Below are 27,640 nucleotides of genomic sequence, written 5' to 3' on the forward strand. Positions count from 1 at the left end.
GAACCTATACCCGTTACTTTTCTCAGCGCTGGACCAATCATATCGTTTGTGATTACAGGATAGGTTATTTTATTTATTCATTTTCTGGAGTTGCATGGACGGATGCCAATGTGTATCTCATGTACCAATCTTTGGAATTGATAGATTTGAACAAAAACAGTTTTTCGTGCACTTGTGTACCCAGTAAGACAAAAAACGTCTCGAAATTTGAATACGGCCCAGTGGAGGACTTGGACTGTCTGGCCAATAAACGCCCTCTAGAGGACGGCCAAGATTTCGCGGCCTAAATGGATCCATTTCACAGACTATGATGACGCGATTCCGCCTGATTTGGCGGTTTAAATCTAGCAAACTGTTTTATTTTTGCAATTTTTTAATTTAGTGAAATTTATATAACATTATAATTAGTAGTAGGTTAACCTGGAGTTAGTTTTTAAAAAACGAGTTACCGCAGCTGTGACGAGGCTTCTGAAACTCCATAAAATGTTTACAGGAAAACAATACAAAAATACGAAAGAATACGATTTTTGCCCTAATATCAAAGGTCTTACTTGAAAAAAAGAAATTATGATACCAACATGAATTTTCTTGATATAAAAATATGATTGTAAATGCATCTCCTGTGAGCAATTTTGACATCATCACTACATCATAAATTAATAAAACCAGAAAAATGTCACAAAAGACAAAGCATGGAAAAATTGCAAACCAGGTACAGCTCAAACTTCATCTACTGTAAGTCCACACGAAGACACTGAAGAAGATCTGTAAAGATCTGGTACATGTATATGCAAGCTCTTATTCAAATTTTCCCATTCGGACAGTTATTTCCTTTTAAAGCCAAGTGTCACCAGAATCATGAAGTTTAAACTCTTGATTTTGCGCAGTGGTTGATTGACAGATAAGGAGTGGCGCTTCACTGCATCTCAGATGGTGTTTACATCCTAATACCTGCTGTAAATGGGGTCTGAATGACCACAGACGACATCAGCGAATGCTACAGAATGACTTTCGGCGGAAGTTCATCCCACATCTGTTTCCAAGACCTCAGGAATGAAATCACCCCTATAAATGTTTACCCCGCTATCGTTTTATTTGAGCATTCCAAACACAGATATGTGAAAAGGGTCCATGCTATAAAATATTTCCATCCATTGTTGGCGCCTTTATGGCCACATCCACAGGAATAGAAGTTGAACAGTCACAGCATTGAATTGCATATGAGGATTATGTATTTTTCCACATATTATGACTGCTGGCATATGGCAATCGATATTTAGAGACAATTAAAAGATAGTTCTCTCAAAAATGAAAAGTCTGTCAAAAGATGTTAGGCAGTATGTTAGTCTCAGTCACCACTTTAATTTTCCCTACAATAAAAGGTGAATGGTGACCAATGCTACCATTAACATCTTTTGCGCTCAACGGGCAAAAGTAATACAGGTTTGGAACAACATCAATGTGAGCAAATGACAGAATTATTATGTATTTCTTTAGTTAACCATCCCTAAAATTTCAGAAATCCAGCAGAATTAGAACAGATGTGTATTTGAGAACAAACCATTTTATTCCACAACTGAATTAACATCGGAAAGATCAGTATTTAGTTTTTAAAGAAAGCCACATTATACGTCACAAAGTGTATTTCACACAGCTTCTTCTGCTTGCTACATCTCTTGTCTGACAACCTACATTTGATTCTGTACAAACATTTCTAATGCATCAAGCAACAGATCAGAGTAGATCTCAAGCTACTAAAAATCAGGGTAACCAGCCAAGTTATTGCTGGGATAAATAAATAATATTTTATATTATTATTCAACACATGTACCAAAACAGTGGGTTCCAATTATAATTTTATACCATTTTGATTAGTCCAACAAATCTCATTTGGTGTAAATAGCCCAGATTAAATGTAATTTGATAAACTCATGTTAGAAATTCTAAAGTGACAGGGGAAAAATAAATATAAACAAAAATACATATGGGGGGGGGGGGAAGCACAGTCCCCATCGTTTTGCATTTATGGGATGGAAACCCCTGAGGTACGTCTATGCATCACGCTCTCTGGAGAAGAAAAATGTTATAGAAGGAAATCTTAAAAAATACAAAAATGCGCAGAAGATTCATACAGATTTCTGTTAACAGTCCTATCAAGAAGGCAGTAGCACCAAGGGAGCAGGGTTTCAATAAAGGGGTTTGAAAAGAGGATGATATCAGGTGCATTCTTGGTGCTGTAACTTGTGCAAAACGGGGAGCCTTTTGAATATCCTTCAAAAATGTTTTTGTTTTTTTTGGTCCTCATTCTGTCAAATCGTTTATTGCGCAGCTGACACAGATATAGTCCTCATTCTCTGCCTGCTCAGCAGACACACCCACACAAATCTGGTGGAACCACTGGTTACAGCTGCCATCACACTGGACCCAGTTGACCTATGAGACACAGAAAAGAGTATTAAACCATGTGCACATTTTCAGACCCAAAACAACCCAATTACTTAAGATCAAGAAAGATAAACTGGGTTAAAAAAACCACCAAAAAAACCTACCTCATTTCCTTCTGGCTGTTGACATAGTTTTGCTGAGCACACAGACCAATCCTCCTCAGAGTCTTCTGAATATGATGGATCAGACAGAGAGTTGGAGGGGGAGGTGGTTCTTTTCTCCTCTCTTCTCCTTTCTTTGTTCATTTTAAGCTTCTTTTTCTTGGGCTTCTTTATCTTGTCTCGGTGCTGCCCTCCCAAGTTCTCTTTCTCTAGACGCCGTTTGCTGTTTTTCTCAACCTTTTCATGTTCCTTCTTGGTTTCTGGAACTCCATCCTAGATGTAATGAGTTCAGTCAAAAGTTCCCATGAGATTACATTATGGTTCTGTTCCAAAACCTAGTGAGCTGCCTTGCAGTCTGCTGCATACATAGGCAGCATCCTAAAGCCTAGTGTACACTACAAGATTCACAGTCTTGTTTTCTTAGTGCTGGTGTGCACAATACACAACTGATTTAAGACTGGGTGGATTAACTACACGACTGTTTGTCCCCGAATGAGGCCTTGTGTACACCTGGTATTAAGATGTGTTTTGGGTGTTCTGATCACAAGTGTACAAGCGATACATATCACTGTTACACCTGGTAGTCTCTTTTGACCACTTGTGTTCGGATTTCAAAGGGAGGGTCTCTCATTTCATGAGGCCATACATCAATCAATACATCTGTGTTTTACTAAATGATAATAAAAGCGCAAAAAAGTAAAAGTGCTAAAAACCGGTGACGTTTAGAGCAGTATTCAGAGTTATTTTTGTGCAGTACCTGTAACGGATCTTCTCGTGTGTGCTTCTCATATCCATGTCCCTGTTGTGCATGTTAATGCATTTGCTTTTTTCAATTATCAGATAGTTCAGTATTTGCCTTTAAATCTGCACATAACTGGCATTTCGGTCTCATTGTCCTGTTTCGAATCGTCCAAAATGCATCTTGAAATTAAGATAACAAAATTCCTTCACAAACTCGAACATTTGTATTCTTGATAACGTTAACAAACATGAGCCCATTTTCACGCTTGTTTTCCAAGGGAAAATTATAAAGATGTGGATGATGTCATTTTATTCTCTAATAATTTTTTGTCTCTCCTCTTGCGCTCTTTCTATATGTCATTGGCTTTGGCTCATTGTCGGTTTCTCGCTCATTGGGACAGTGCACACACAATGACAAGACGTCTAGTCATAAAACTTTTCAGGGCTTGTCGCAGAAGTGCACACACTACAAAACTTTTGGTCATGAGATCTGGGACCTCTCGCCGCAGATCAGTCGGGACTCAAATCACCCAAGAAAAGAAGCTTGAGTCGTGTGGTATACACAATGCTTAACTGAGGTGGAACCTTAAAAGTGACAGATTTGGACCTCTCTACATAGACAGCAACTCAGTGTATCATACAAAACATTTAATTACTGCCAATGTGACATTGCTAATGCTATCAAAGCACTTCGTAAGCAAGGAATGTTCTCCCACCTGTCCTTTGCTGTGAGGGGGACTTCTGTGAGGTGGACTTCTGTCCTGGGCAATGTGATACTGGTGATCGTGTTCGCTACTCTGGAGGGAGTGTTGAGATGGGGTAAACCTGTTGAGCAGGCTGTTAAAAAGATGCTGCAGTTCAGGTAAAGTCACCTGCAAGAGCAGACCCTCAACCAACAGCTCCTCCAACTCAGCACTGAGGCCTGTAACACAATCACAGATATTTATATTAATTGATGTTGAACCTCTTTCTGAAAGCATGTATAAACTCTTTAGATGCTGCTTGCTTACCACCGAGAGGGATACATGGCTGCAGCATGTAGAATGAACTGTTGCTCCCTTCAAGTATAGGAGATGATGCAATTCCAGAAATGTGTCTTGCCTGTGGGGAAACAAATGATAATGTATCAAAAACTGGATAGAAGATCCATCAAAAGTTTATGCTATTCATTAAAGACCCCATGACATCAAAATAGGAGTTGTGGGGCTTTTAGTCTATATTAAAGGCATATTCTAGTGTACTCAAAAAAAAAAAGAAAGAAAATGGGACAAAATTAACCTTTAGCAGATTTTTGTCCAATCAAACACAATGAAAATATCACTTCCCAAATACCACCTGCAACCCACTAGTAAGTAGATTGAAGGCTGTGATGTAATAAATCCTTTTGGCATAAAAGGTTTTGGTAAGAAACTTCCATTTTAATTAGACTAATTATTTGTACTAAACATAATCAAGCTCACTTTTCCATTAGGATGCTGTGTAGGAGGAGAAACCTGTTGCACACTGTGTTGCCAACGCACTGTTCTCTCAATCACATATCGCAGGGCATCGCCTTCCGGAAGCCGCACCCGAATCCGCTGTAAGGAAGCAAGAAGGGGCAGCACCTTGTCCAAAGGGGGTTTCTCTGACCGTTTGCAAAGCGGGCATAACCATGGTTGGCCTGCCTTGATGTCCTTGAACCCTGGCACACAGCCACTGTGGTAGGCGTCTCGACAGAGTTCACACTGGAGCATTGGGCCTGCGGATACGGTGTGACACAAGCACACTGTGGGAGCCAAACAGCTGGGAGAAGACTGAAACTTTGACTCATTTGAGGCCCTCAGGACTGACAAACTTTCCAATTCTTTCTGGCGTACATCTTCGAGAGTGGCCATCTGTTAGAGGAAGAACATGAGCAGTCTGAGCAGGAACACAGAGGCTTTATAGTCCATTCAAGTCATGACAAACTAAGGGCTAAATAATAAGGATGGCCCAGGACAAGCATGACAGTTTCAGGCTAGATAATAAAACCATCACTTGCCCTAGAGTGCCAGTGCAGCATTATATTCGTAAACGTGTTTTATGCCTTGCAAACCTTTTAAACGTTTGGTTTTCTGTGATGCAAGGAACAATGTTGCTAGATCTGCTCACAAAAAGTTGTGATAGTCTTAGAAGCATCTGCTAGAATGGGTTAATGATAAGACATCACTGCATGTCATTGTTTTCAGTAAAAGTTACATCATAGTTGGGTGATAAATTGTATCAGCATCAGAATTGAACTTTTACAATAAGGGGCAATATTTGCCCCCTGAATTTGATTTTCAAGGGCATTCTTTTTTCTAAACTTTTAAAATGAACATCCGTTTATGTCAAAAACAAATATTTAATCATTTAATTAAAATTCTCAAGATGAAGAATTCAATAAACATCAACTCATATTTTATGTCATATTTTTAACTAGGACCATAATCTAATAATAAGAACTATAACAGGTGTTATAAATAGGGCATTTATTTGCCCCCACATTTCAGATTTCAGGGGCATTTTTGTTTTGCGTGTCATTTTTGGTTGCATGTTTGCCCCGAGCTCCCCTTAACTACTGAACCTGCATTTTACATACATTTGTATTTGGTCTAAAATGCAAGGAAAAACCAAAATTAGACATACTGCTGAAGCTGTATCGTTGCTTGTAGAAAGCACTCTTTCCACGTCACAGAGAGAGTCCAGTTTTACATCAACTTTCTTGCTGGGTAGTGAGACATCCTTGGCTTTTTTTGACTTTGACTTCTGAGGCCCCGTCTCACACCTAGGACAAAGAACCTTAAGGATACAAACACAAAAATTAATGAACAGAAACAAATGTATTTTCTTCAGGCAAATATTGTAGTTATTCAATCTGCTGGGCATTGATACAGTTTTCCCAATTTGATTCTATTTCAATTCACAAGCTCTCATTACTGAAATTGGTATATTTCATGTACATTTTGCTTACATATGATAAAAATTATCTCCCAGCTAATGCTGTTAATTATACAGGGACCTTCTAACTAGGTACATTTAGAAAATAGTTTACATCATTATGGTACATTTTAACTTTTAAAAATGTACAAATCCATGTATTCCATCAATAAATATGATACTGCATATATTATATTTTGTTTATAACATGCTTATTGTTTAATGCATAATTTATACCATTTACATTGATTTGTTTTTGCCATGGTTCTCAGCAGGAAACCGATGGAGTGCGTACTCCAGGTAGGGAATGAGGTTTTGCCCCAAGTGAAGGAGTTCAAGTACCTCGGGGTCTTGTTCACGAGTGAGGGGACAATGGAGCGGGAGGTTGGCCGGAGAATCGGGGCAGCAGGGGCGGTATTGCACTCGCTCTATCGCACCGTTGTCACTGAAAAGAGAGCTGAGCCGAAGGCAAAGCTCTCGATCTACCGGTCAATTTTCGTTCCTACCCTCACCTATGGTCATGAAGGTTGGGTCATGACCGAAAGAACTAGGTCAGCGAGTACAAGCGGCCGAAATGGGCTTCCTCAGAAGGGTGGCGGGCTTCTCCTTAGAGATAGGGTGAGGAGCTCAGTCATCCGTGAGGAGCTCGGAGTAGAGCCGCTGCTCCTTTGCGTTGAAAGGAGTCAGTTGAGGTGGTTTGGGCATCTGGTAAGGATGCCCCTGGCCTCCCCTAGGGAGGTGTTTCAGGCACGTCCAGCTGGGAGGAGGCCTCGGGAAGACCCAGGACTAGGTGGAGAGATTACATCTCCACACTGGCCTGGGAACGCTCGGGTCGCCCAGTCAGAGCTGGTTAATGTGGCTCGGGATAGGGAAGTTTGGGGCCCCCTGCTGGAGCAGCTGCCCCCGCGACCCGACTTCGGATAAGCGGTTGAAGATGGATGGATGGATGGATGGATGGACGGACATTGATTTGTAGAACAGGTGCTAAAAATCTGAAATGTTTCTTTAAGAAAACCAGCAGTTTTGTAAAGAGCTTTTTTAAATGAGTGCATATTAAACTGAGCACACTAGAATGGCTTCTTTACCTCATCTGTGCTTTTCGTGATTGGAATTAAATGTTTATTAAGAACAGAAAGGGTATTTAAGAGACATCATTTAAATGACAAATTGGTTGTGTGGATCTTGTCTTTGGTCACATGTTACGAGTCAAACCAAAATTTTACTCTTAACATGTAAAAAGTAGGCTAAACTTCTTTGCCACTATACTACTGAAACTGAAAGTACAGTTGCATCTACCTCAAGGAGAGAATGGGATGAGTTCCTTAACAGGAATGTTTTAGCTGCGCTCTCCTTCCAGGCCTGGACCTCAGACACTAAACTTTCCAGTCGGGTCAAAGGCTCCAACATAACCGGAATACCTCTGGCTCTTGACACTAGTTCAGATAGGGTAGCGAGAACAGGGATACGCCCACCAACCTGCACAAATAAATATGTTTATATGGACTGAGCGGTACAGATGTTTCCAACCACATTACAGGGTTACAGAGCACTTTAACACACCTGAAGAGCATCTGCCTCCTTTATCCACTCTCTGGCACTGCTGACACAGTCTTTAAGCTGAACACAGTTGGGCAGAAATGCTGGGATACTGTCCACTTCCTGTATGGCTGCCTCAAGAATGTCAATGCTATGACGAGGTCTGAAAAGAGCAAAACCATAAATGAGTGTCATGATAATTTTAAAGGAGCAAAATCATCTTGTAATGAATAATTATATCCAGGTAAGAAAAATGCCAACTCTGGGCAATGTAACAATAATAGATCAATCCAGTCAATCTGCCAGGAAGCAGCTTTCAACCAAAATGCATTCCCTGAACATTTTTACTCCCCATCAGAGCTAGCGTGACCATTCACGTGACTTATAAGCCCTCAAACTGAAATAGGCAAAACATTTGCAAGTAAAATTTTGCCAGAACAGTTTGCAAATAATTTTGCTGAACAATAAACTTGCTTATTACACTGCCAAACCTAAAAAGAGTGACATGTGAACCTGAGCATGTGTTATGCTGCTTCTATTCTGACTGTAAACTAATACGCATAGTTCCAGACAAACATTAATTTACAGCTCAAGTGTGTATCATTTATCAATGTTAAAATATATTTTCCTATCCTAGCTTAATATTAGGGCTGCACGATTTGGACAAAAAGTCAGATTGCGATTATTTTGAAAAACATTGCGATTTGAACTGCGATTATGAAGGTAATATTTTCCACATGTTAAACTGAAAAAAGGCTACTGGGGATTTCACATTTGAGCCCTCTTAAAAAGAACCAAACAGACCTTTTTTCAGTTCAACCACAAACAAATAAATATATAAACTGTGAAACAAAGTCTTCATATCCAAATGTTACCATCCACAATGTACCTGTTTTTGTCCATTTTGTGATAGGGTCTAAGCCCACTAATCATCATCATTAGTTTTTGAAACGCAGTCAACTTGAATATTAGGGATGCTCCAATCAGGATTTTAAAATCCGATACCGATCTCCAATTTCCTTTTCATCTCATCAATCGATGCTGATCATTTAACTTTTTATTAGCAGCTGTCAAAACTGGTTATATGCAAGCTTCCTGCAAAATGTCACTTAACTAAATTTCCCTGTTGGTAAAACCATAGTTGTTGCCTAGATTTTGCTGTCAGTCAATAATTCAGTATACACAAAATATAATTTTTTTTAATATAAATGTTACTTTTTATTCTAGGCCTTACAAACTAGTAGGCTTCTACAATCTATTCTTTACTGTATATAAGATAGTCCTAAAGAATGAGGCTTAATATCAAACTGAAGTTGAACTGATAACCCATTGGTGTAATTAAATTTAAAGTGAACATTTTGGTTAGTTTGTCACCATTTCATTCAATTATTTGTATTCATTATTTTATTATTTATAATATAGCAATGCATTATATTATAATAAATCTATATAAAATATTTAGTTACTATATGTGTGTTCCTTTTTATTTTGTTGGATGTTGGTAATATTAGTTCCGCTTTCACTTGTTTCCGCGGGGAGTGTAATAAGGGCGACACGGGCTCTCGTGAGGTAAACAAACGAAAGGAGACGGGAGAAAGAGATGTTTCTGGACTTTACAGGCGTTACTGTTAATGCTGTTTCCTCAGCAATAATTTAATAAAGATGTTTGAATTATACCCCATCTTGTATTCCACGTTATTATTATGATACCTGTGCCTTGCGGAGACGCTGCTACCGCAGATAATAATAAAGAAACGGTTCATGCAGGACGCGCCAGTTTAGTGTAAATAAAGCGTTTAGCCCAAGTAAAAAAACGGAAGCGAACTCTGAGCACTTCTGTTACTCTAAGCATGAGAGGGAGTTGTGGAACACTGAACCGCTTTGAAAACACTGTAGCAATGCTCTAATTTAATATAGACTGGACAGACCAGCGCAAATAAACTTTGAAGGGAGCAGACTATTTAATTAAATCGCAGCTCTTTGCAATTTAATAATTGCACATGGTCATATCGTGGCATCATTCGCTTAATATGCAGACAACTTTAAGTAACTTAAAGTATCTCTGTGGTGCTATAACAATATTGATGTATTTGAGCATCCCAACTGCCTGAAACGGCAACACTGACTAATTGGTTTGTTTAATCAATGGAAGATTGATGGTTTTTGCAACTCCGTTGGGTAGAAATTACACACGTCAGCTTTAAATACAAATGGAGCTCACCTAGCAGTGAGCATGTTATTAGCCTTTTCTTCCCAATGTTCACAGACAGTGAGTAGCTCCTGCAGGCGGGCCATGGTTCTTTCCACACATGCATGCGGTGCCAGGCCCACCCCTTGATCTATGAGCCGCCTCATGTAGTCTAGACTGAGGCTGGCCGGCTGATCACTGGCTTGCTGAACAGCCTCCACCCAGCGGGCCTGCTCCAGCCTCTGCCTCAATACTGCCAGCTGAGGCAACTCCACATCCAGGCCTGCACCTTCATCTAGGAGGCCTTGGAGGACAGAGGAACCAGGCATATCCTCTGCTAGGAGATCGGAGCTCTGCTGCTGGAACTGTTCAACACGGTTCAAAAGAGCCTGAGACAAGAAAAGTGAAAAGATTTGATCCATTTTATCTGGGATGAAATGGCATTTAGTATTTAACAGCGTTAAATAATGTGCGTTTAGGTACCTTTAGGAAAGGGGCCTGTCGAATGGTACAGGGCAGTTCATACAGCTGATTGACAAACGACCTGAGTTCCTCTACAGTGAGCTGATTCTGAGACTTTCCACCACCAGAGCGATACCTATTAACACAAATCAGTTACAAGAACAAATACAGAGGCAAACCGGCATCAGCTTAAAGCTAGCTAAAATGTCTTGAAGCTGAAGTGTGCAAATGTTTCAGGTGTTAAAATTCTCTCTCTCGTATATCATAAGTAAGATTTTGCAGGTTGATTTCTCCTAAAAGTGTTACACTGTAGCATTATCAAAGCATTGTTCTGTTTGTTTGAGCGGCCTGTGCAGTCCAACACAGCACAACTGGCTCAACAGATGGCACACGTTTGGGGTGGGACTATCTGATTATACAACCAATTAAAGAGGTGGCGAGTTTTCTGGAATCAGTTTGAAAATGATGATTGTTTTGGTGACACTAGTGGTGCAGAAAATATACACTCGTTTTAATTTTTTTTATTTTTTTACATTAAATGTAATCTAGGTAGATTTGTAAATCCAAAAGGTACCTTGTCTGTCTCTTGCCGTTGAGTAGTTGTTGGGCCATTGACGCACTCCTCTCTGCATTCTGGATTACTTGACGCAGGTAATTTAGCAAGTCAGTCTCAGGGTATATTTTCTTCTCTGCTTCCACAACCAGCGAGCGAAGCTCCTCAAAATCTGTGGTTGAGGAAAATGAAATGTATTATTTAGATAGAAAAAAAAAAAAAGGAAATTTCAAGATAAGACCACCACATTAAAATTGGTATGAAAAGCCTAAAAAACTAGGTGTATTGCAGTAATGACTTACCACTTTTACTGTCTTGATTTGCTTTCAAAATTTTGTTAACTTTAAATGCCCAGTCATCATAAGATTCTGCACGTGAAGTCACAGCCTGGAACACTGGGTTCAGTTCGGAAAGGGTGTATTTATAGCTGTGCAAGTAAAATAATAAAAAAAGATTAATTTAGGCAAATCTTAAAATATGTATATAAGCAAGAACTCCGATAACATTTAGTAATTCCTACTTTTATCCCTAGTCTTAAACTCTTTAAATATTTTAATGACTCCAGGTCAAACAACTGTGGATTTTGCCGATACTAAGGATGGGCATTTCCAGTCATTTTTTAATCCAGTTCTCTAACACATTAAAAGAGCAAACGATTATTTGAAATATAGAATTTAACTTCAAATTTTTAACCTGTTATCCTTATGAAAAAATAAATAATTCAATTTAAAAAATATTTATAATAATAAATCCACACACAAACACACACATTACAAATCTTCTGAAGCGATACGATCACTTTAAAGGCAGAATTTTCTTTTTAGGTGAACAGCAAGATTTAGGTGAGAGAAGCAGTTTCATCGTTGCTCATAGCAGTTAAAAGGCACAAAGGAAAATCAGATCTCTTTATTCGAATAATGTTTTTACTAGTCAAATATTTAAAGCTAAATGAGCACTCGATTAATCGATTACTCGTTCTCATCCCTAGCCAAAACTGATAACTAAGGTGGTGAAAGGCAGATTAATCAGATGATAGTTCAAATAAATCTAAGTTAAAAAATAAATAAAATCTTAGTCTTTACTTACTGTAAACGGGTACAGACATAAAGACTGCAAAAATTCAAAATCATTTAAATCCCAGATGCGTGTTCTTCGTAGTGCAACCAAAATCCCAATAATAATCAGAAAAAAAATTCAGATTTGGAACATACCGTGGGACTTTTAATTCTAAACAAGCCCCAGATACACACAGCACTCTTATTTTGAAATGTCTATGCTTCCAGCTCACACAATCACAAAGGAACTACCATGCAATTTTACAATTATCTATCATTTATTATAATAGGATCACTATAAAGTAAATTCTGTATACTGTATGAGCGGTTATTAACAGTAGATAATTATTCATCAATAGCAGATCATCCACGATAATGTGTATTTTTTTTATAACATTTCACATCAAATATCGTGAATTAGTCCATAGACAGTGATAGTGAGAGTATTGGCTCCGTTACAATACTCTATATGTAAATATTCACCAAATTAAGCTTTTTGTAGCTTAAATATTTGTCAGATTAAGGATTTTGGTCATGGAGGAATAAAAAAAGTATACATCAGCATTGATTTTTGCCAATAATAGTAGTTCCAAAAAGTAACTATTGCCCCAAATTAATAGGTAAAACAGATATGCCTGTCAACCTCTAATAATGACCTATGGTTTGTCCCTGTCAAGACATCGTTGTTGCAAAGCAAACACTTACTTGAGTGTGTAGTTGCTAACAGGGCATGAGCAAAGATCCTGAATGTGGTGAAGACAGACAAGCTGGTCTGGACTACAGGGACAGGTGATGGCAGACAGGTAACAGGTGGTCCGGCACTTAGCACACTGCCTTTCCTCATCTGGAAGTATATCATAGTCAACCTGCTGGGAGTGCCACAAGCCCTAGAGAGAAGCACAAACACAATGGGATCAATTAAGATAAGACAGACCATGCATGCAAAGAGAGCAAGGGGTTTACGTACAGATACTGATATAGTTTTTGGTGGATATTGTGCACCAATTCAGCCAATCCATTAATGAACAGTTTATGACAGTTGAATGAACCCATTCTAATTGAAAGTGTCACCTACCATCTTATAAGCTTTCTCACGGAGCTCCTTCTCCTCCTGAATCATGGAGCTCATGTCCTTCTGGACTGCAGAGGCCAGTTCCAACTCTAGACTGTCTGCCTTGTTGGCAATGTTACAGGTCATCTCATCGTGGGAGAAAACACAGTATCGGTTCAGAGATCGGTAGTGCTCGATACACTGCCGACCAAGAGACATCTGAAAAGCAAGATAATAATTTTAGTTCATTAAGTTTTAGTAAACACTGACCATAAGATGGTACGGTATTAATGATGAGTATTCCATATTAATTGTCTTTTACCCAGTCGGCTGTGCAGAAGTTGACTGCCTCTGCAAAGTTAAAGCCCTGGTTGAATCCACTGTGATAGGCCCTTGGAAAGGTAATGACAAACTCGCCAGCACACTGGTTTGTACGGTAAATCTACAGTGAATGAAAGTTAATTGAATAGCTACATCTCACACAAGATAAAAATTGAAGAGGGAATGAGATAAAAGTTCATCAAGAAAAAAAAAAAATTCAAAAAGGCCTTCAAGCTTAACGGTTGTATTGGCCTTATATCTACTTCAAGACCAGACATACAGATAAACCTAGGAAGAATTACAGTCAGAAAATGTCATTTTTAATCATCTACTACAGGAAAAGTCAATCCAGACCAAGTGTGTGTCAAGTTCGGTGGATGTTGCTTGAAAGCTCTTGGAGTTAAACAGAAATTTTGGTCTTGGGTTAAAGGTATAGTTCACCCAAAAATGTAAATTCTTTCATTTACTCATGCACATGCCTTTCCAGATGTGGATTTTTTAGAAGATCATTTCAGATCTGTTGATCCATACAATGCAAATGAATGGTGGCCAAAACATTGAAGGTTCAAAAACCATGTAAAAGGCAGCAAAAAAGTAATCCATAAGACACCATGTCTTCAGAAGTGATTTGATAGGTGTGGGTGAGAAACGCATCACTATTTAAGTTTTACTATAAATCTCCACCTACTTTTTGGTGGTTTGCATTCTTTGTGCATATTGCCACCTACTGGTATAATAAATAATAAAAAAGGACTTAAATATTTATCGGTTTCTCACCCATACCTATTATACTGCTTCTTAAGAAATGGTTAACCACTGGAGTTACACAAAGTCAAACACATCTGGGATGGCATGAAGGCAAGTAAATGAGACCATTTTAATTTTTGGGTGAACTATCCCTTTAAGGTGCAGTCACATTTACCTTTGCATGGGCAGATGTTGAGCGCGTGTAAAACCAATTCAATTTTATATTAATAATTCCTTACATTTATATAGCACTTTACATAGTATAGGGGAATCTCCTCAACCACCACCCATGAAGAAGAAACTCGCCACTAAAATTATCTCCATTGTGAATATTCAGTGTAACCGTGAAGGAAGCACCGCCCACAGAGGTCACTTCCTATTGATCAACGCAGCAAACTTGCCAGACAAAGTTCAGTAAACTTGAACTATGGAAATCCGCAAGATCAAATTATTTGCCAACGGAAGTCCATTGCACAAAATTCTCGATCACGCGGATTCCCATTATGACGACTATTTTGCCTGCATGCGAAAGTAAATGTGAACTCATATTTAGGGACTTTGGAAAATCCCTAATCCAGGTATGTACAATAACAGTATGTTGGCTTTGATAAACCAACATAAGAATTGTTCTCTGTTTTTTGTTTGTTTGTTTGTTGTGATTAATGGCTTTTATTATATGCGTTTAAGTGTGGGCACTCACTGGTACTCCATTGTCCATGAGGACGTTTGGGTTCATAATGGTGACCAGTTGGTGGAGCAGGTCTGGCTGAGACTCAAAGAGCTCTGGGGCCAGGTTCTTCATCACACTCTCCAACTGCTCAGCAGCATAGCCAGGAGCACCGTACCATGTCTTTGGCTCCCCCCTACAAATCAAAACCACAAAATTTGACTGCAACAACCTTATAACATTAATTACTATCTATCTCACTAAATATTTAAGATGGTACAAAAACAATATTAAGTCATGCACAAGGTGACACTGTACATTAAGTCAGTGGTTCCCAACCCTGTTCATGGAGGCCCACCCTACACTTCACATTTTGTATATCTCCCTAATCAAACACACCTTATTCAACTCATCAGTGTCTAGTGGAGACAAAGGGAGATATACAAAACATCCACGAACAGGGCTGGGAACCCAATGCAGTCATTGTTATTAAAGAGTTAATACAAACGATAATGCACCACATAAAAATGTTTATTAACTCAAATTTCTGTTAATGTAGAAAGAATGGAATACCAGTGCAAATAGTTGATGGAATAGCTCCAGTGGTCCTCAATATGCCAGCAGAAGGATGAGAAGCACATGCCCACATACAGCCATGGGAGCTTCATCCCACAGATGTCTGCTGTGACATGAGTCAGCACAGATGCATCTAACACTGGCATGTTGTTAAGGTTCCATCCACTACTCAGATAATCCTAGACAAATTAAATACTTCTACATAAGTGATTTGTGAGCTCTATGACAGCAGAAGATATAGAGTGGGTAGAAATCTCTGCAACATGATTAGAATTGTTCTAGGGCTTCAAAATGGCAGAACTTCTGTGTATTTCATGTTATTTCTGTACCTCCTCCTCCGGTGAGACTTTGAAGGTGCCATTCTTAACAGGGAAGCCACTTCCAAAGTCCTTTGAAGCAATATCAGCCCCATACTCCACAGTGACATCCTCTTCGATTGTGCTAACCAGTCGCCAGAACTCCTTCTCTACCAGCTCTGTGGGAACCATCTGCTGAACAATAAGGAAGATCAGTCATATCCCAATTATCTTCCCCAACAGTCATTTGCATAATGAAACTGAAAATATGCTTCTATCAAACATACGTGAACAGGCATGTTGAAGTAGTCTGACTTGAACGAGTCAGCCATATTCCCGAAGGTTCGGAGGGTGTAGTCACGGGAGGCCTGCTCAAACCCAAACGCCACCTGTGGCTTACCACACTCCTATGTTGAAGAATGCAAAAATGACACCTCAGGAAATCACAAACGTCTATTAAATACACCAAGAAATGTAATCTTTACTGCTCCTGACATTGGCAAACAAGTAGTAGGTAATGTCTGGGTGCAGAGAGTGCAAACAGAGCAGTTGCGCCAATGCTAATGTTGAGAATGTTGATAAACAAACATAATGAACAAAGAAAATCAGTTTTGGCAGATATAGACATTTGGGGTGTGGCTCACCTGAGCCAGGCACTTGGGGCATCTCCAGTCACCTTTGGGGACATCGTGGAGGGGTGGGATCAGACAGAACGTGTGATAGCTGTCATCACACCCATCACAAAGCAATAGTCTATCTTCATCTCCTCCACCCCTGCATACCAAGCATATGTACTGCTCCACCTGTGGGGAGAAACCCCAGAACATTGGCACAAAGGAATGCAGTGCTTGCTTTGTTTTTTTAAATGGTAACTGGCTTTTCACCTCACTCACCGTTGATTTTTCACCCTCAGTTGTTGGCTCAATGGGTTCTTGTTTCACCTGGACTGGAATTTCTTTCACTGGAAAGAAATATGTATGGTAAATAAAATAAAAGCCACAACCATTTAAACTGATTTTTGGAAGAAATGTAGAGGTAAAAACATCAAGGATCAATACCTGGTTCTGTTTTAGCCACACACAAGCCCATTCTCCTCCTCAGGTTGGGCTTGTTTTCACACACCTCGCCCTGCTCTGATTTAAAACAGCGGCCCTATGAAGAGTAAGCCAATAAGAGAGCATTACCATCTAGTCTGAACAAAATGGATCAGGCATGGATCAGAGAGAGCTGATAAAACCACAAGATTGTAACAAATTAGCTCTACCTCTGTCCGCTTGGCTCGGCGAGCGATAGTGCAGGTTTCTACTGGCTGCACTGACTGGCGCTGGGGCAGGTCATGGGATTTATACTCCTGGTCTTTGGTGTCATTCGTCAGAGTAGGTTTCTGAGAGTTCTGTTGGACAAAGAGATTCAATAATTGTTAACTCCAAGCCTGTATACTTACAATAATAAAAAAAAACAACCTTTGTATCTACAATGGACATTTGTATTTGAAGAACACCGATGCAGATAGATGCATTTATATAACCACTTTGTGTGCATGTGGCTCCACTCTTATCTAATTAAACAGAGAGTGACATGACAGCAGGGTGGACATCATTAAAGCCAGTAAAAGTGAGAGGCAAAGCAGATCACCCCTAGAGTATTAACCAAAGCAGCAGGCAAGTGGGTCTATTCAATGAATTCACACCCCTTTAGGGATGAGGGGAGGAGACTGTGGGTACAGCACCGAAAAACATGCATGACAGAAAATATTGTTAACCACTAAACCCACAGGAACAGCAAAACACAGACTAACAGCTACTTAAAACAAACAAAAGTGAAACCTTATAAAATCATGCACAGAAACAAAACCACAAGTTTGGGTACATAAACTGTTGAGATTATTATTCATTACACTTAATTGATCAGCTTCTTTATAAACTACTGTTCATGCTACCAAACTGATTAGGGATGTGCTACGGTGGTCGAATAATCGACTAGTCCTCTAACAACTGACTAGTCGATTAGTGGGGTCAACTACTAACATTCATATTTTTAATGGTGGTGGTTTAAACGGTAGATGCAATTCACAAATTAATTGAGAGAGGCAACTTCTTGGAGCGTATTTGCGTGATGATAGCTTGCTGTTCTTAAAAATTAATAATAGTTAGCACAGTAAAACTTTCAGCTAAATGTTTTGTCTCTTTATTGCTTTAAGTTTAGTCCATTTATGCGCCGCTGCTGTTTTAGCCATCAAAGCGCCACATCAACAACACATTACAAGATGATCACTGTCGGACGTTAAATCCTCTGCTTTCAGTAATGTTCCCGCATTTGTGAGGTGCTTGAGATTAAAGTATTTTGCTGATTCTGTCGGACACAAATAGTTGCAGTAAAAAAAGGGTGTAATCTGCATGATGTCATTAACTAGATGTGAACCCGCGTTATCTTGAAGTTCTGCACTTTTGAATGTGAAGCAAGGATCACCCTGAGACTCCCAATCTCTCTGTTTACACTGAAGTCAGTCATTCTGCATTCAGGATGTGTGGATAAGGGGTTTTGTGCCAGTCTTTATCAGAGACTTTCTTATTACTTTGATAGTTTTGTGCAATAAGATGTTATAGTTATTTTGCCTATTTATTTGTTGAAAATCTGTTAGTTACCATGTTGAAGTGATGTTTGGCATCTGTACATCCCTCTTAAATGATACAAGTTAAGCTCAAACTACAGCATTTGTAGGATAATGTTAAAATTAATTTCAACTCATCCACTCCTTTAAAATAAGCAAAAATCGAGGTTATAGTGAGGCACTTACAATGGAAGTGAATGGGGCCAATTTTTAGATGGTTTAAATTCAGAAATGTGAAGTTTATAATTATATATTTTATAACTATTATTTGAGCTGTAAAGTTGCTTAAATCATAATTTTTAGTCATTTTTGTGTTTGTTGACATTACACCGTCATGGCAACAAAGTTGTAAAATTGGATATAACTTCACACAGAAAAGGTTATTAAGTGTTTTGTCACACTAAAATCATGTTAACATACATACTGTTTGTCTTGTGGTTATACTTTTGAAACAGTGAGTATTTGTTCATGGATAGGCCCTGTTCACTTCCACAAATGCCTCAATGTAACACAGATTTTTGCTTTTTTTAAAGAAAGATTATTTAAAGATAGATTTAAAGATTATTCCTTTTACATCAACTGGTTATTTAAAACAACCAACCATTCGATTATGAAAATTGGTAGTTTTGAACATCCCTAAAACTGATTATTTCAAGGGTTAGTGAATCTTCACTGAATATACGCAGTGCAAAAATAAACTAGGGCACAACGCTAAATCAACTGGGGCATGCTCTGCTCTGACACAGTTAGAGCAGTTGGTTTCTCTGCCAAAAAATAATAAATGGACAAAGGCTGTCAGGAATTTGAATGAATAACAATCTACATGCATGCACCATCACAAAGAATATTAGAAAAAGTGGAGAAAAAGAGAACAGAGAGAAAGGGGAAGTAATGCAATCGCTTAAGCAGCCTCACCATAAAATAAGCTCCTGCCTGGAACAGGTAGTAAGGGTAGAGAATTCTCTCATAGTGAGCACGCAGGTGAGAGCCAATTGCTTTGCCAGGAGCAAAGCCCATCCTCAGTGCTATCTGAGTCCATCTCCGCTCTTTGCAGACCACATCAAAGCCTCCCTCCTCTTTGACCAGCTAGACAGAGACAGGGAGAACGGTCAAATACCAACCATTGAAAGGCATATTTGAATTCATATCAGACTTTAAAATGGTACATGTAAGAATTTTTAAGCATCTGTTGCTGCATTACACCCAATTACCTGTGCATTAAAGAAACGTTTAATAAAAAAATTACAATTCTCTCAACATTTACTCGCCCTCATGCAATCCCAGATGTGTATGACTTCTGCTGAACACAAGCAAAGATTTTTAGAAGAATATAACAGTTCTGTAGTTCTATTAAATGCAAGTGAATGGGTGAAAAAGTGAAAAAACTTTGAAGATCCAAAAAGCACATAAATGCAGCATTAAAGTAATCCATACGACTCCAATGGTTTAATCCATGTCTTCTGACGTGATCTATTTGGCTTTGGGTGAGAACAGAGAAAAATTTAACTCCTTTTTCACTATAAATCTTACCATTGCAGTCTTTTGGCACAATCATGATTTCAAGCTTGAGTACACTTCCTTGTGCTTGACAAATGCGCAGAGCGCTAGATTGCTCTAGGATGTGTAACAGAGCTTGAAATAATGATTGCCAAGGAGACTGCTGATGTCAAGATTTATAGTTAAAAAGGAGTTACATTTCACTCTGTTCACACCCAAACTGACTGGATCATTTTATGTGCTGTTTGGAGCTTCAAAGTTTTGGTCACCATTCACTTTCTTTTGTTTGGTCCAAAAGAGCTGATATATTCTTCTAAAAATCTTTGTTTGCAAAAGAAAGCCATACACATCTGGGATGGCACGAGGGTGAGTAAACGATGAGAGAATTGTATTCCTTTAAACAAGGTGCATTATGAGAAATGCTTAATGGTGATTTAACCTCAGCTCTACCTTATAGAGCACATACAAGTCCAGGGTTTTACGCTCAACATGAGGAATTTTCAGCGTGCAGCCCTGCAGTTCCCAAAACTTTGCTATCTGGTCCAGGAAGTTGAGCTTCACTCTAGTTTGGGCCTGTGAAACAGTACATCAACAAAAAAACATATCCATCACTATAACTTCTAGAGCAACCAGAAGAATTGGTTGCAACAATGACATCTTTCCAACAGTGACCTTCACTTTTTTTCGTGACCTTTAAGTGGTGACACGAAACTCAAAGCTTTCAAGTCTGGCAGGCCAAATAGAGGTCAAATAGGTTGATTTAGCACTGGGGTTGAGGGTTAATAAGTCTACCAAAAGAGACCACATGAATTTGTCTGCAAATACAAAGTACCCAACAAGCAGCAGAAAGATAAAGGCCTCACCTCTAACTCATTAAGCCTTTGAATGCGTGGGGTGAAATGCAGTCTGTCCACATCACAGGCAAATGGTGGCTGCCATCCCTTACATAAAAAACAAAAACGTGTTATGCTCTTATGGTTAACATTTGACACACAAACACACGATATAGATACTTGAGATTTGCTATTCACTGAAAATGTTGAGACATCTGCACATCAAAACAAAAGTAGGTACGATGCATACCCACAAAATATCACATTTATAAAATAGTCCAGACATTGGCATCGTTTTGGAATAAATAACATTCTATATAAATAGTTATGTACTACATCATGAGTTATAAAAGCTTTTTATTTTGGGACGGATACAGATAAAGACGACAAAACATCTCTTTATCTTTCTACGGAGGCCGTTTGAGGGCGATATTTGTGAACAAGGCAAATACAAATACATATATAGCCAAAGCATAAATTGTGTGCAACCATGCAATGTAAACGCGACCTGCTGAGAATTTCTCTTCTCGCTTGCGTTATTTACATCGAATTTTAGTTTCAAAGGCCAAATGGCAAACCAAATGCAAATCTACAACACGTACAACATGGAGGACAACGGCGAAGATCAATTGCGCCACTTGAAACTACAACAACTGAACATTTGGAGTTAAACGAACTAATTTATTTGATATAAGACAAAAACGCGTGGCAAACAAGCGGTTTTACATTATTTGCCAGCAAAAGTGGCCATTGTTAGTTCATGGTATTCATTCCGAAACATTGTATAAACTGTACAAAAAGACTTAACTCTTTTATCAGACTTCATTCTTGATAAATAAACACTACTACGCATTTTCTTACAAAAGATATTCAAGTAAAATAACACATTTTAAATTCAACGTCTTGACGTCGGAATGAAAAAAGGAAGTAGTTGCATTGAAAAACGTGTACAATCCATCGCAAAATGTTTTGACCTAATCCAAAATAAGGTGGAGGAAAGAAATGCTTGTATTAGGTTGGAAATTCAGTTATCGAGAAATGACTTATTCTTTTATGGCTGGATGACTGCTACCCAGCATTGCATTTAGAAGACAATAACAATCATTAGGTTCTGTCCTCCAAAATCAAATATTTATTAAAAGTGTGTGCAAAAACTCAGTTGTGATCCTCAAAAGCCAGAACATTTAAAAAAAAAACTATTTTCAAAATAAAGTAACTGCTGTTATTAAGGTAAGTGTTTTGAGTAATCGCACGCGAGTATTCACGCATTGCTTGTAGCTGCGCGCGCGCGCACGCGCCGTTGCGAACGTTCGCAATGGCTGGAGCCGCAATCCGCCATGTTGAAAAACCTGCCTTTAAAAAAAAAAAAAAGAGTTTCGGGATTTAACTGAAGGCTGTGATCTACGACCCAGAAAGGCGGTCGAGATGTGGTTTTCATTTGTCAGTTCTGTTATGCGTCGAAGAAACTTACCAGGGGCGGTCGGATCTTGCAGATGCCAGTATTTTCTGCAATTGGACGTATTTTGTTGATGAACCCGAAAGGGTCCGCAAATTCCTCCCAACTGGGCTCAAAGACAGGGCACTCCGGTGGTGGAATAAACTCTTTGGGTCGTGAATTGGTCATTCTGGGGAACTTGATCCCAATGTTGACATGTAGAAACTGCAGTAAACTGTTTGAAGTTGAAGTAAATGGCTTAATTAGTCTCGACAATATGCCATGGTAAAAAATGATTACACCTGAACTCCGACCATTAACATCCTCGTCCACTTTAGGAAACGTACACACAGACGGAGTGTCGACGTTACAGTGGCTAGTAGACTTCCGCTTACAAAAGTAGAGACGCTGAATTCTATACATACATACATACAACATTCTCACCAATGTATTTTTTTAGTCACTTTTTAAAAAAGGCATGCTTAAAATTATCCGTAATTCATGACAAATTAACAAAATAAATACACCGAACCATTTATGAGACGATAATTTCAAGCTTTTGTTATACTGGTCAACAATGAACAACATGATTCAAAAATAATAATAATTAAATTGTTTAAATTAATTATATTAAAGCAAATTAAACATTTTATTACATTTAAAGATTTGATACACCAAGACGTCGTCCCATTTTAATCAGCTTTGTTTTTTCTTGGCTTGATCACCTCGCGAAATAAGTCAAATAAACATATTAAATAACAGCCATTACTCTTAACAGAACCCGTTGTAAAAACAAAACTTTTATACACGTATATGACAATAAATAAATAAAAACACTTTTCCATAGCAAAAGAAAGAAAGTAGGCTGTCTCGCGCGGATTGATTTAAACTACCGCAGCTAAGAGCTTCATTTATCTGCGGAACTACTTCTTTAAATGGACTCTTTCAGGTTGCCCACTCGGAAGTAACAGATGTTGTTCAAGGAAGATTCATTTTGCTTGAACACTCGCCCGATTGACATCTCAATTCACAATTCATCTCAGGCACAGGGCGGTACGGTATACACTGCATAGTCAAAATGTTTCGCTTGGCAAAATCATCTGAATATATAATCCGTGTATATTTGCACCGTCACGTGACCCGAATTCGCAACACGGTATCCTTAAAATACGGTGCCAAGACAGAAAGTATCTCACCGTTCTGCCGTTGCAGCAATTTAGTAGTCGATTTTTGTCTTTACATATCTTAATACCGGGGGGTCCATCAGCATCCACCGGAAAGCATTATCTATGAGCACGTACCGCACGTCAACTCGGAAGACTTGTCGCCCCAATAATAGGAACTATCCCCGGTTGTCTGATCCACCTATCGGAGGAAACTGCTCCACTGATTCTACCGAGGGAGACCGGGGTGTGGCAGTGACAGAGCGTTATGTTACCAACACATATCATCGCTACTTAGATTGCAAACACATATACATATAAATATATATGGTTGGGGAGTAACGGAATACATGTAACGGGAATACGTAGGCTATATAAAATACAAAATATAAGTAACTGTATTCCACTACTTAAATAGTAATTAGAATAGTTACATTCGAAAAGTATTTTGATTACTGAATAGATTACTTTGCATTTTATCGTCATTTGTTTCATAGAATATTTAGTCCTTTCAGATGGAAAACATTTATTGCGTCAGGAAGGGCATCCGGCGTAAAACTTGTGCCAAATCAAATAGATATACTATCACGAAGCGGCCCCTGCACCTACACGGGACAAACGCTAGGAGTGAGAGTAAAATGGACATTTAAAATGACTTGATCCAAAGTGCATTTTAACAGCGGTGAAACAATTTCTTATGATGTGTTACATTCATAGAGAAGTATGTTTGAAGTAAATTTGGAGCAGAAGAAACAGAAATGAACACTGTGTAAATTGTCAGCTTTACGCTAATCTAAAATGCTATTTCTAACCATTTTACATGCACACGTTACCAGACACTAACGATTTTACCCGGATTATTGGTTTAGTCCGACAAATCACGGAGCCAAACAGCAGAAGTCTGAATTCCACACGTTTAATGGCAGATACACAGCCTGCACGCTCTTCTCATACTCGAGAAAATGAACAAACCATTAGCGTCACAAAACATAAAAGTATAATAAAGGTCAGGGAGAGCATATCGGTCATCATCCACCTGCACAGACTGCGTAACTCTCTAATCACGCAGCACACACATATGCAAATGAGATGGTCAGCGTCTTAAAGGTACTCTGCATACTAATAGAATGCATGTCAATTCATTGTCTGAATCGTTACAGAACGATCATATTTCTTTATCAAGAAAATTCATGTTGGATCATAATTTATTTTTTCTAGACCTTTGATATTAGGGCAAAAAATCGTGCATTGTTTTCCAGTACAAATATATAAAAAAATCCTTAAAACAAGATAAATTAGATTGATCTTGTTTTAGAAACAACACTGCATAAGATATTTAGGTTTTTCAGAGAATGTATTTTTAACATGTGTATTTTGTCTTACTGTACCGGCAGAGTTTTTATAGTCAAAACAACTGAAAAAATGTACCAGTGCTGAAGAAGTAATCCAAAGTATTTAGAATATGTTACTGACCTTGAGTCATCTAACGGAATACGTTACAAATTACATTTTACAGCATGTATTCTGTAATCTGTAGTGGGATACATTTCAAAGTAACTCTCCCAACCCTGTATATTTTACACACACACACACACACACACACACACACACACACACAGTATATAGTTGCACTCACTGCAGTTAAAGTCAGCCCCCCCCCCTTACAAAACTACAGTATACATATGAAAATACATATCTTTTTCACACTATAGATATCTTGGATGCATTGAAGGACATTTTCCTCAAAAATGATTCACTCTCATAATAGTTTAGGATTGTATTTTATTTTATCACATCACCTTTTTGTTACTTGACCAGCATTGTCCTTTTCCCCAGTCTCTTCATTCAAAGAACTGGCTTTGTGTTTTATGAAAACTCAAGGAGAGATGAGATGGATTGGCAAGGGCCTTGTGTTAAAAGGATAGATCATCCAAAAATGAAAATTCTCTCATCATTTACTCCCCCTCCTTCCATCCCAGATGTTTATGACTTTCTATCTTCTGCAGGACACAAATAAAGTTTTTTTTTTTTTTTTTTAGAAGAATATTTCAGCTCTGTAGCTCCACACAATGGAAATGAATGGTGAGCAAAATTTGAAGCTCCAAAAACACATAAAGGGAGCATAAAAGTAATCCATAAGACTCCAGTGGTTAAATCCATGTATTCTGAAGCGACTCAATCGGATTGGGGGTGAGAACAGAGCGAAATTTAGCTCCTTTTCCACAATAAATATTGACATCAGCAGTCATTGACCATGAATAACTCGATATCAATCTCGATTAAACTTCCTAGTGGCATCTAACACTCTGCACATGCGCCAAGCACTAGAAAGAGTAATCAAGCTTGATAGTGACTAGAGACTGCAATGGCAAGGCGTACATTGAAAAAGGAGTTACATTTTGGTCTGTTCACCTAAAACAGATGAAGAAAACAGGGATTAAACCACTGGAGTCTCAAGCTGCCTTTGTGTTTTTTTGAGCTTAAAAGTTTTGGTCACCAATCACTTGTACTGCGTGGACCTACAGATTAGAGATATTTTATTAAAAATCTTAAAATTCAGACACATTTGGGATGGCATGAGGGCGAGTAAATAATGAGATAATTAAAATGATGGGTGCACTATTCCTTTAAGGAATGTTTAGAAGCATTGTCTGCATCTATGTTATTTTCAAAAGAGACTTGGTGATAGACAGGAGCAGTTGTGCACATGTCAGTGTGCAAATTGGCCAAGTATGAAATGTTTCACAATAAATGTTTTTTATCTAGAAACACTACATTTATCTGCACTTTGTAAGAAGTGCAAAAACTGGACCTATAGAGGTTTCTCCAATAAGACATTAAGTTGCACTGTCAAATACCATATCATTTTCCAGACAGTAATTCAGACATGTGCTCTATTCATGATTTACCCTGTCCAATGCCACATAGAAGCTCTTCTTGTCATCCACACAATGCCAGCCAATAGGTCCAATCTCACAATCAGCACAAATAAGGTACTTCACTTTGCCAACATCTTTGGTGAAGCCCACATTCTCAAATGTGTACATGTCGTCAACCAGCCAGTGAGCTGTTAATGTGTCCCCTTCCAAGGTCCCATCTGACTGGCCAATGGAGGTTTTCTTTCTCATTGAAGGCAGAAACAGCTGGTAAATGAGAAGGGGCGTTTACATGGAGAAAAAAAGAGGACATTTACCTCTCAAGAAAATACATAACATTGTGCACTTGAAATTTGTATAAGACTATAATTTAAAAAATGACTGAACTGCTGTAAATTATAATGAATTATCATGTAATGTATGTTTCACACTAATCGCGAACAAAATTACCTCCTTTTCTGCAAACACTGCCATGCCTGGGCAGAGCACCTTGGAACCACATCGTTGGCACAAAACTGATTTCATATTTTTGCCATCCTCTGACAAAAGAGGGGGGTCTACAGATCTTTCGGGAGAGGAAGTCTGTTTACTGTCATCCATGTTCGTAAACAACTGAAAACAAGACATACTATAACTTAGAACATAGGTTGATTAGTGTTCGTCTGTCAATGCAAATCACATAATTGTATTAACTAACTGGCTAAATAAGTGACAAGTAATTAAGGATCCTCACCTCTGAATTAGACCATACGGACAACTACTTCCGTTCGAGACAAACTTATTATTCAAATATAGTCTTTGAAATGTTGAGCACATATATGACAAGCTAGGTAAACTAAAACAGTAAACAATTTTGTAGAAAATAAACTAGCGGACTCTGGTCGGCTGCTGCCGTATTTGCGCAACTGCCAATGCAGACCGGCTAAAAAGAATTCCCGAATTTTTTCGTTCCACCCAGAATCACACCGCCTCCATTTTCAAACTCTGCAAAGCAGAGTATGAGTATGTGCACATACTCGTAATATTCTTCAAAAGTCCAATTAAAACGTAAGACACATATGTTAGTTATTTATAATGTAATTTATATTTGCAAATAAAATCCACTTTTAGTGAGTCAGTTATACGCAAATGTCTAATAAAGATTATACTTTTAAAATGGACTTCAAGGCGTTCAAATTTTTTTTTAAAGAGATAGTTCACACAAAATGAAAATACTCTCATAATATACTCACCCTCATGTCATCCCAGATGTGTAAGACTTACTTTCTTCTGCTGAACAAAAACTTATTAAAAAGATTTTTAGAAGACAACATGAGCTCTATAGGTCCAAACAATGGTCCAAAAAATTCAGAGAAAAAAAAAAGCACATGAGGGCAGCATAAAAGTAATCCATTGGTTTAATCCATATCTTCGGAAGCCATTTGATAGGGATATAAACTGATCAATATTTAAGTCCTTTTTTACTATAGATTCTCCTCCCTGCCCAGTAGGTGGTGATATACAAAGAATGCAAATTGCCAAAAAGAAAAGAAGAATTTTAAAGTGGAGA

The 27,640-nt window shown here is 38.4% G+C and overlaps 2 protein-coding genes across 6 annotated transcripts; both read right to left on the reverse strand.

Moving 5' to 3' along the window:
- Positions 1-1,095: 1,095 nt before the first annotated feature.
- kdm5ba (lysine (K)-specific demethylase 5Ba) lies at positions 1,096-24,405 on the reverse strand. Of its 5 annotated transcripts, none has more exons than XM_052101338.1 (27): positions 24,068-24,405; positions 22,089-22,287; positions 20,648-20,725; positions 20,235-20,357; positions 19,203-19,373; positions 16,941-17,069; positions 16,735-16,828; positions 16,321-16,637; positions 15,964-16,083; positions 15,710-15,868; positions 15,378-15,559; positions 14,838-15,000; positions 13,392-13,511; positions 13,094-13,288; positions 12,724-12,905; positions 11,266-11,390; positions 10,985-11,135; positions 10,432-10,546; positions 9,982-10,337; positions 7,785-7,923; positions 7,521-7,700; positions 5,934-6,086; positions 4,748-5,161; positions 4,298-4,388; positions 4,004-4,209; positions 2,550-2,819; positions 1,096-2,433 (listed from the first exon to the last, which is right to left on the reverse strand). In XM_052101338.1, the coding sequence occupies exons 2-27, from the start codon at positions 22,239-22,241 to the stop codon at positions 2,302-2,304; spliced, it is 4,518 nt and encodes a 1,505-aa protein (XP_051957298.1). In that variant the 5' UTR covers positions 22,242-22,287; positions 24,068-24,405; the 3' UTR covers positions 1,096-2,301. The 5 variants fall into 5 exon arrangements, with proteins under 5 accessions (XP_051957298.1, XP_051957297.1, XP_051957296.1 ...); XM_052101337.1 differs by lacking the exon at positions 24,068-24,405 and adding an exon at positions 23,249-23,422; XM_052101340.1 differs by lacking the exon at positions 24,068-24,405 and having other exon boundaries at positions 1,097-2,433; positions 16,321-16,479; positions 16,570-16,637; positions 22,089-22,415.
- Positions 24,406-24,985: 580 nt separating this feature from the next.
- rabif (RAB interacting factor) lies at positions 24,986-26,998 on the reverse strand. Its single transcript, XM_052101803.1, has 3 exons — positions 26,825-26,998; positions 26,542-26,703; positions 24,986-26,358 (listed from the first exon to the last, which is right to left on the reverse strand). The coding sequence occupies exons 2-3, from the start codon at positions 26,689-26,691 to the stop codon at positions 26,110-26,112; spliced, it is 399 nt and encodes a 132-aa protein (XP_051957763.1). The 5' UTR covers positions 26,692-26,703; positions 26,825-26,998; the 3' UTR covers positions 24,986-26,109.
- Positions 26,999-27,640: the final 642 nt, after the last annotated feature.

The sequence above is a fragment of the Xyrauchen texanus genome, chromosome 32, assembly GCF_025860055.1.
Source record: "Xyrauchen texanus isolate HMW12.3.18 chromosome 32, RBS_HiC_50CHRs, whole genome shotgun sequence".
In the NCBI taxonomy this organism is placed as follows: Eukaryota; Metazoa; Chordata; class Actinopteri; order Cypriniformes; family Catostomidae; genus Xyrauchen; species Xyrauchen texanus.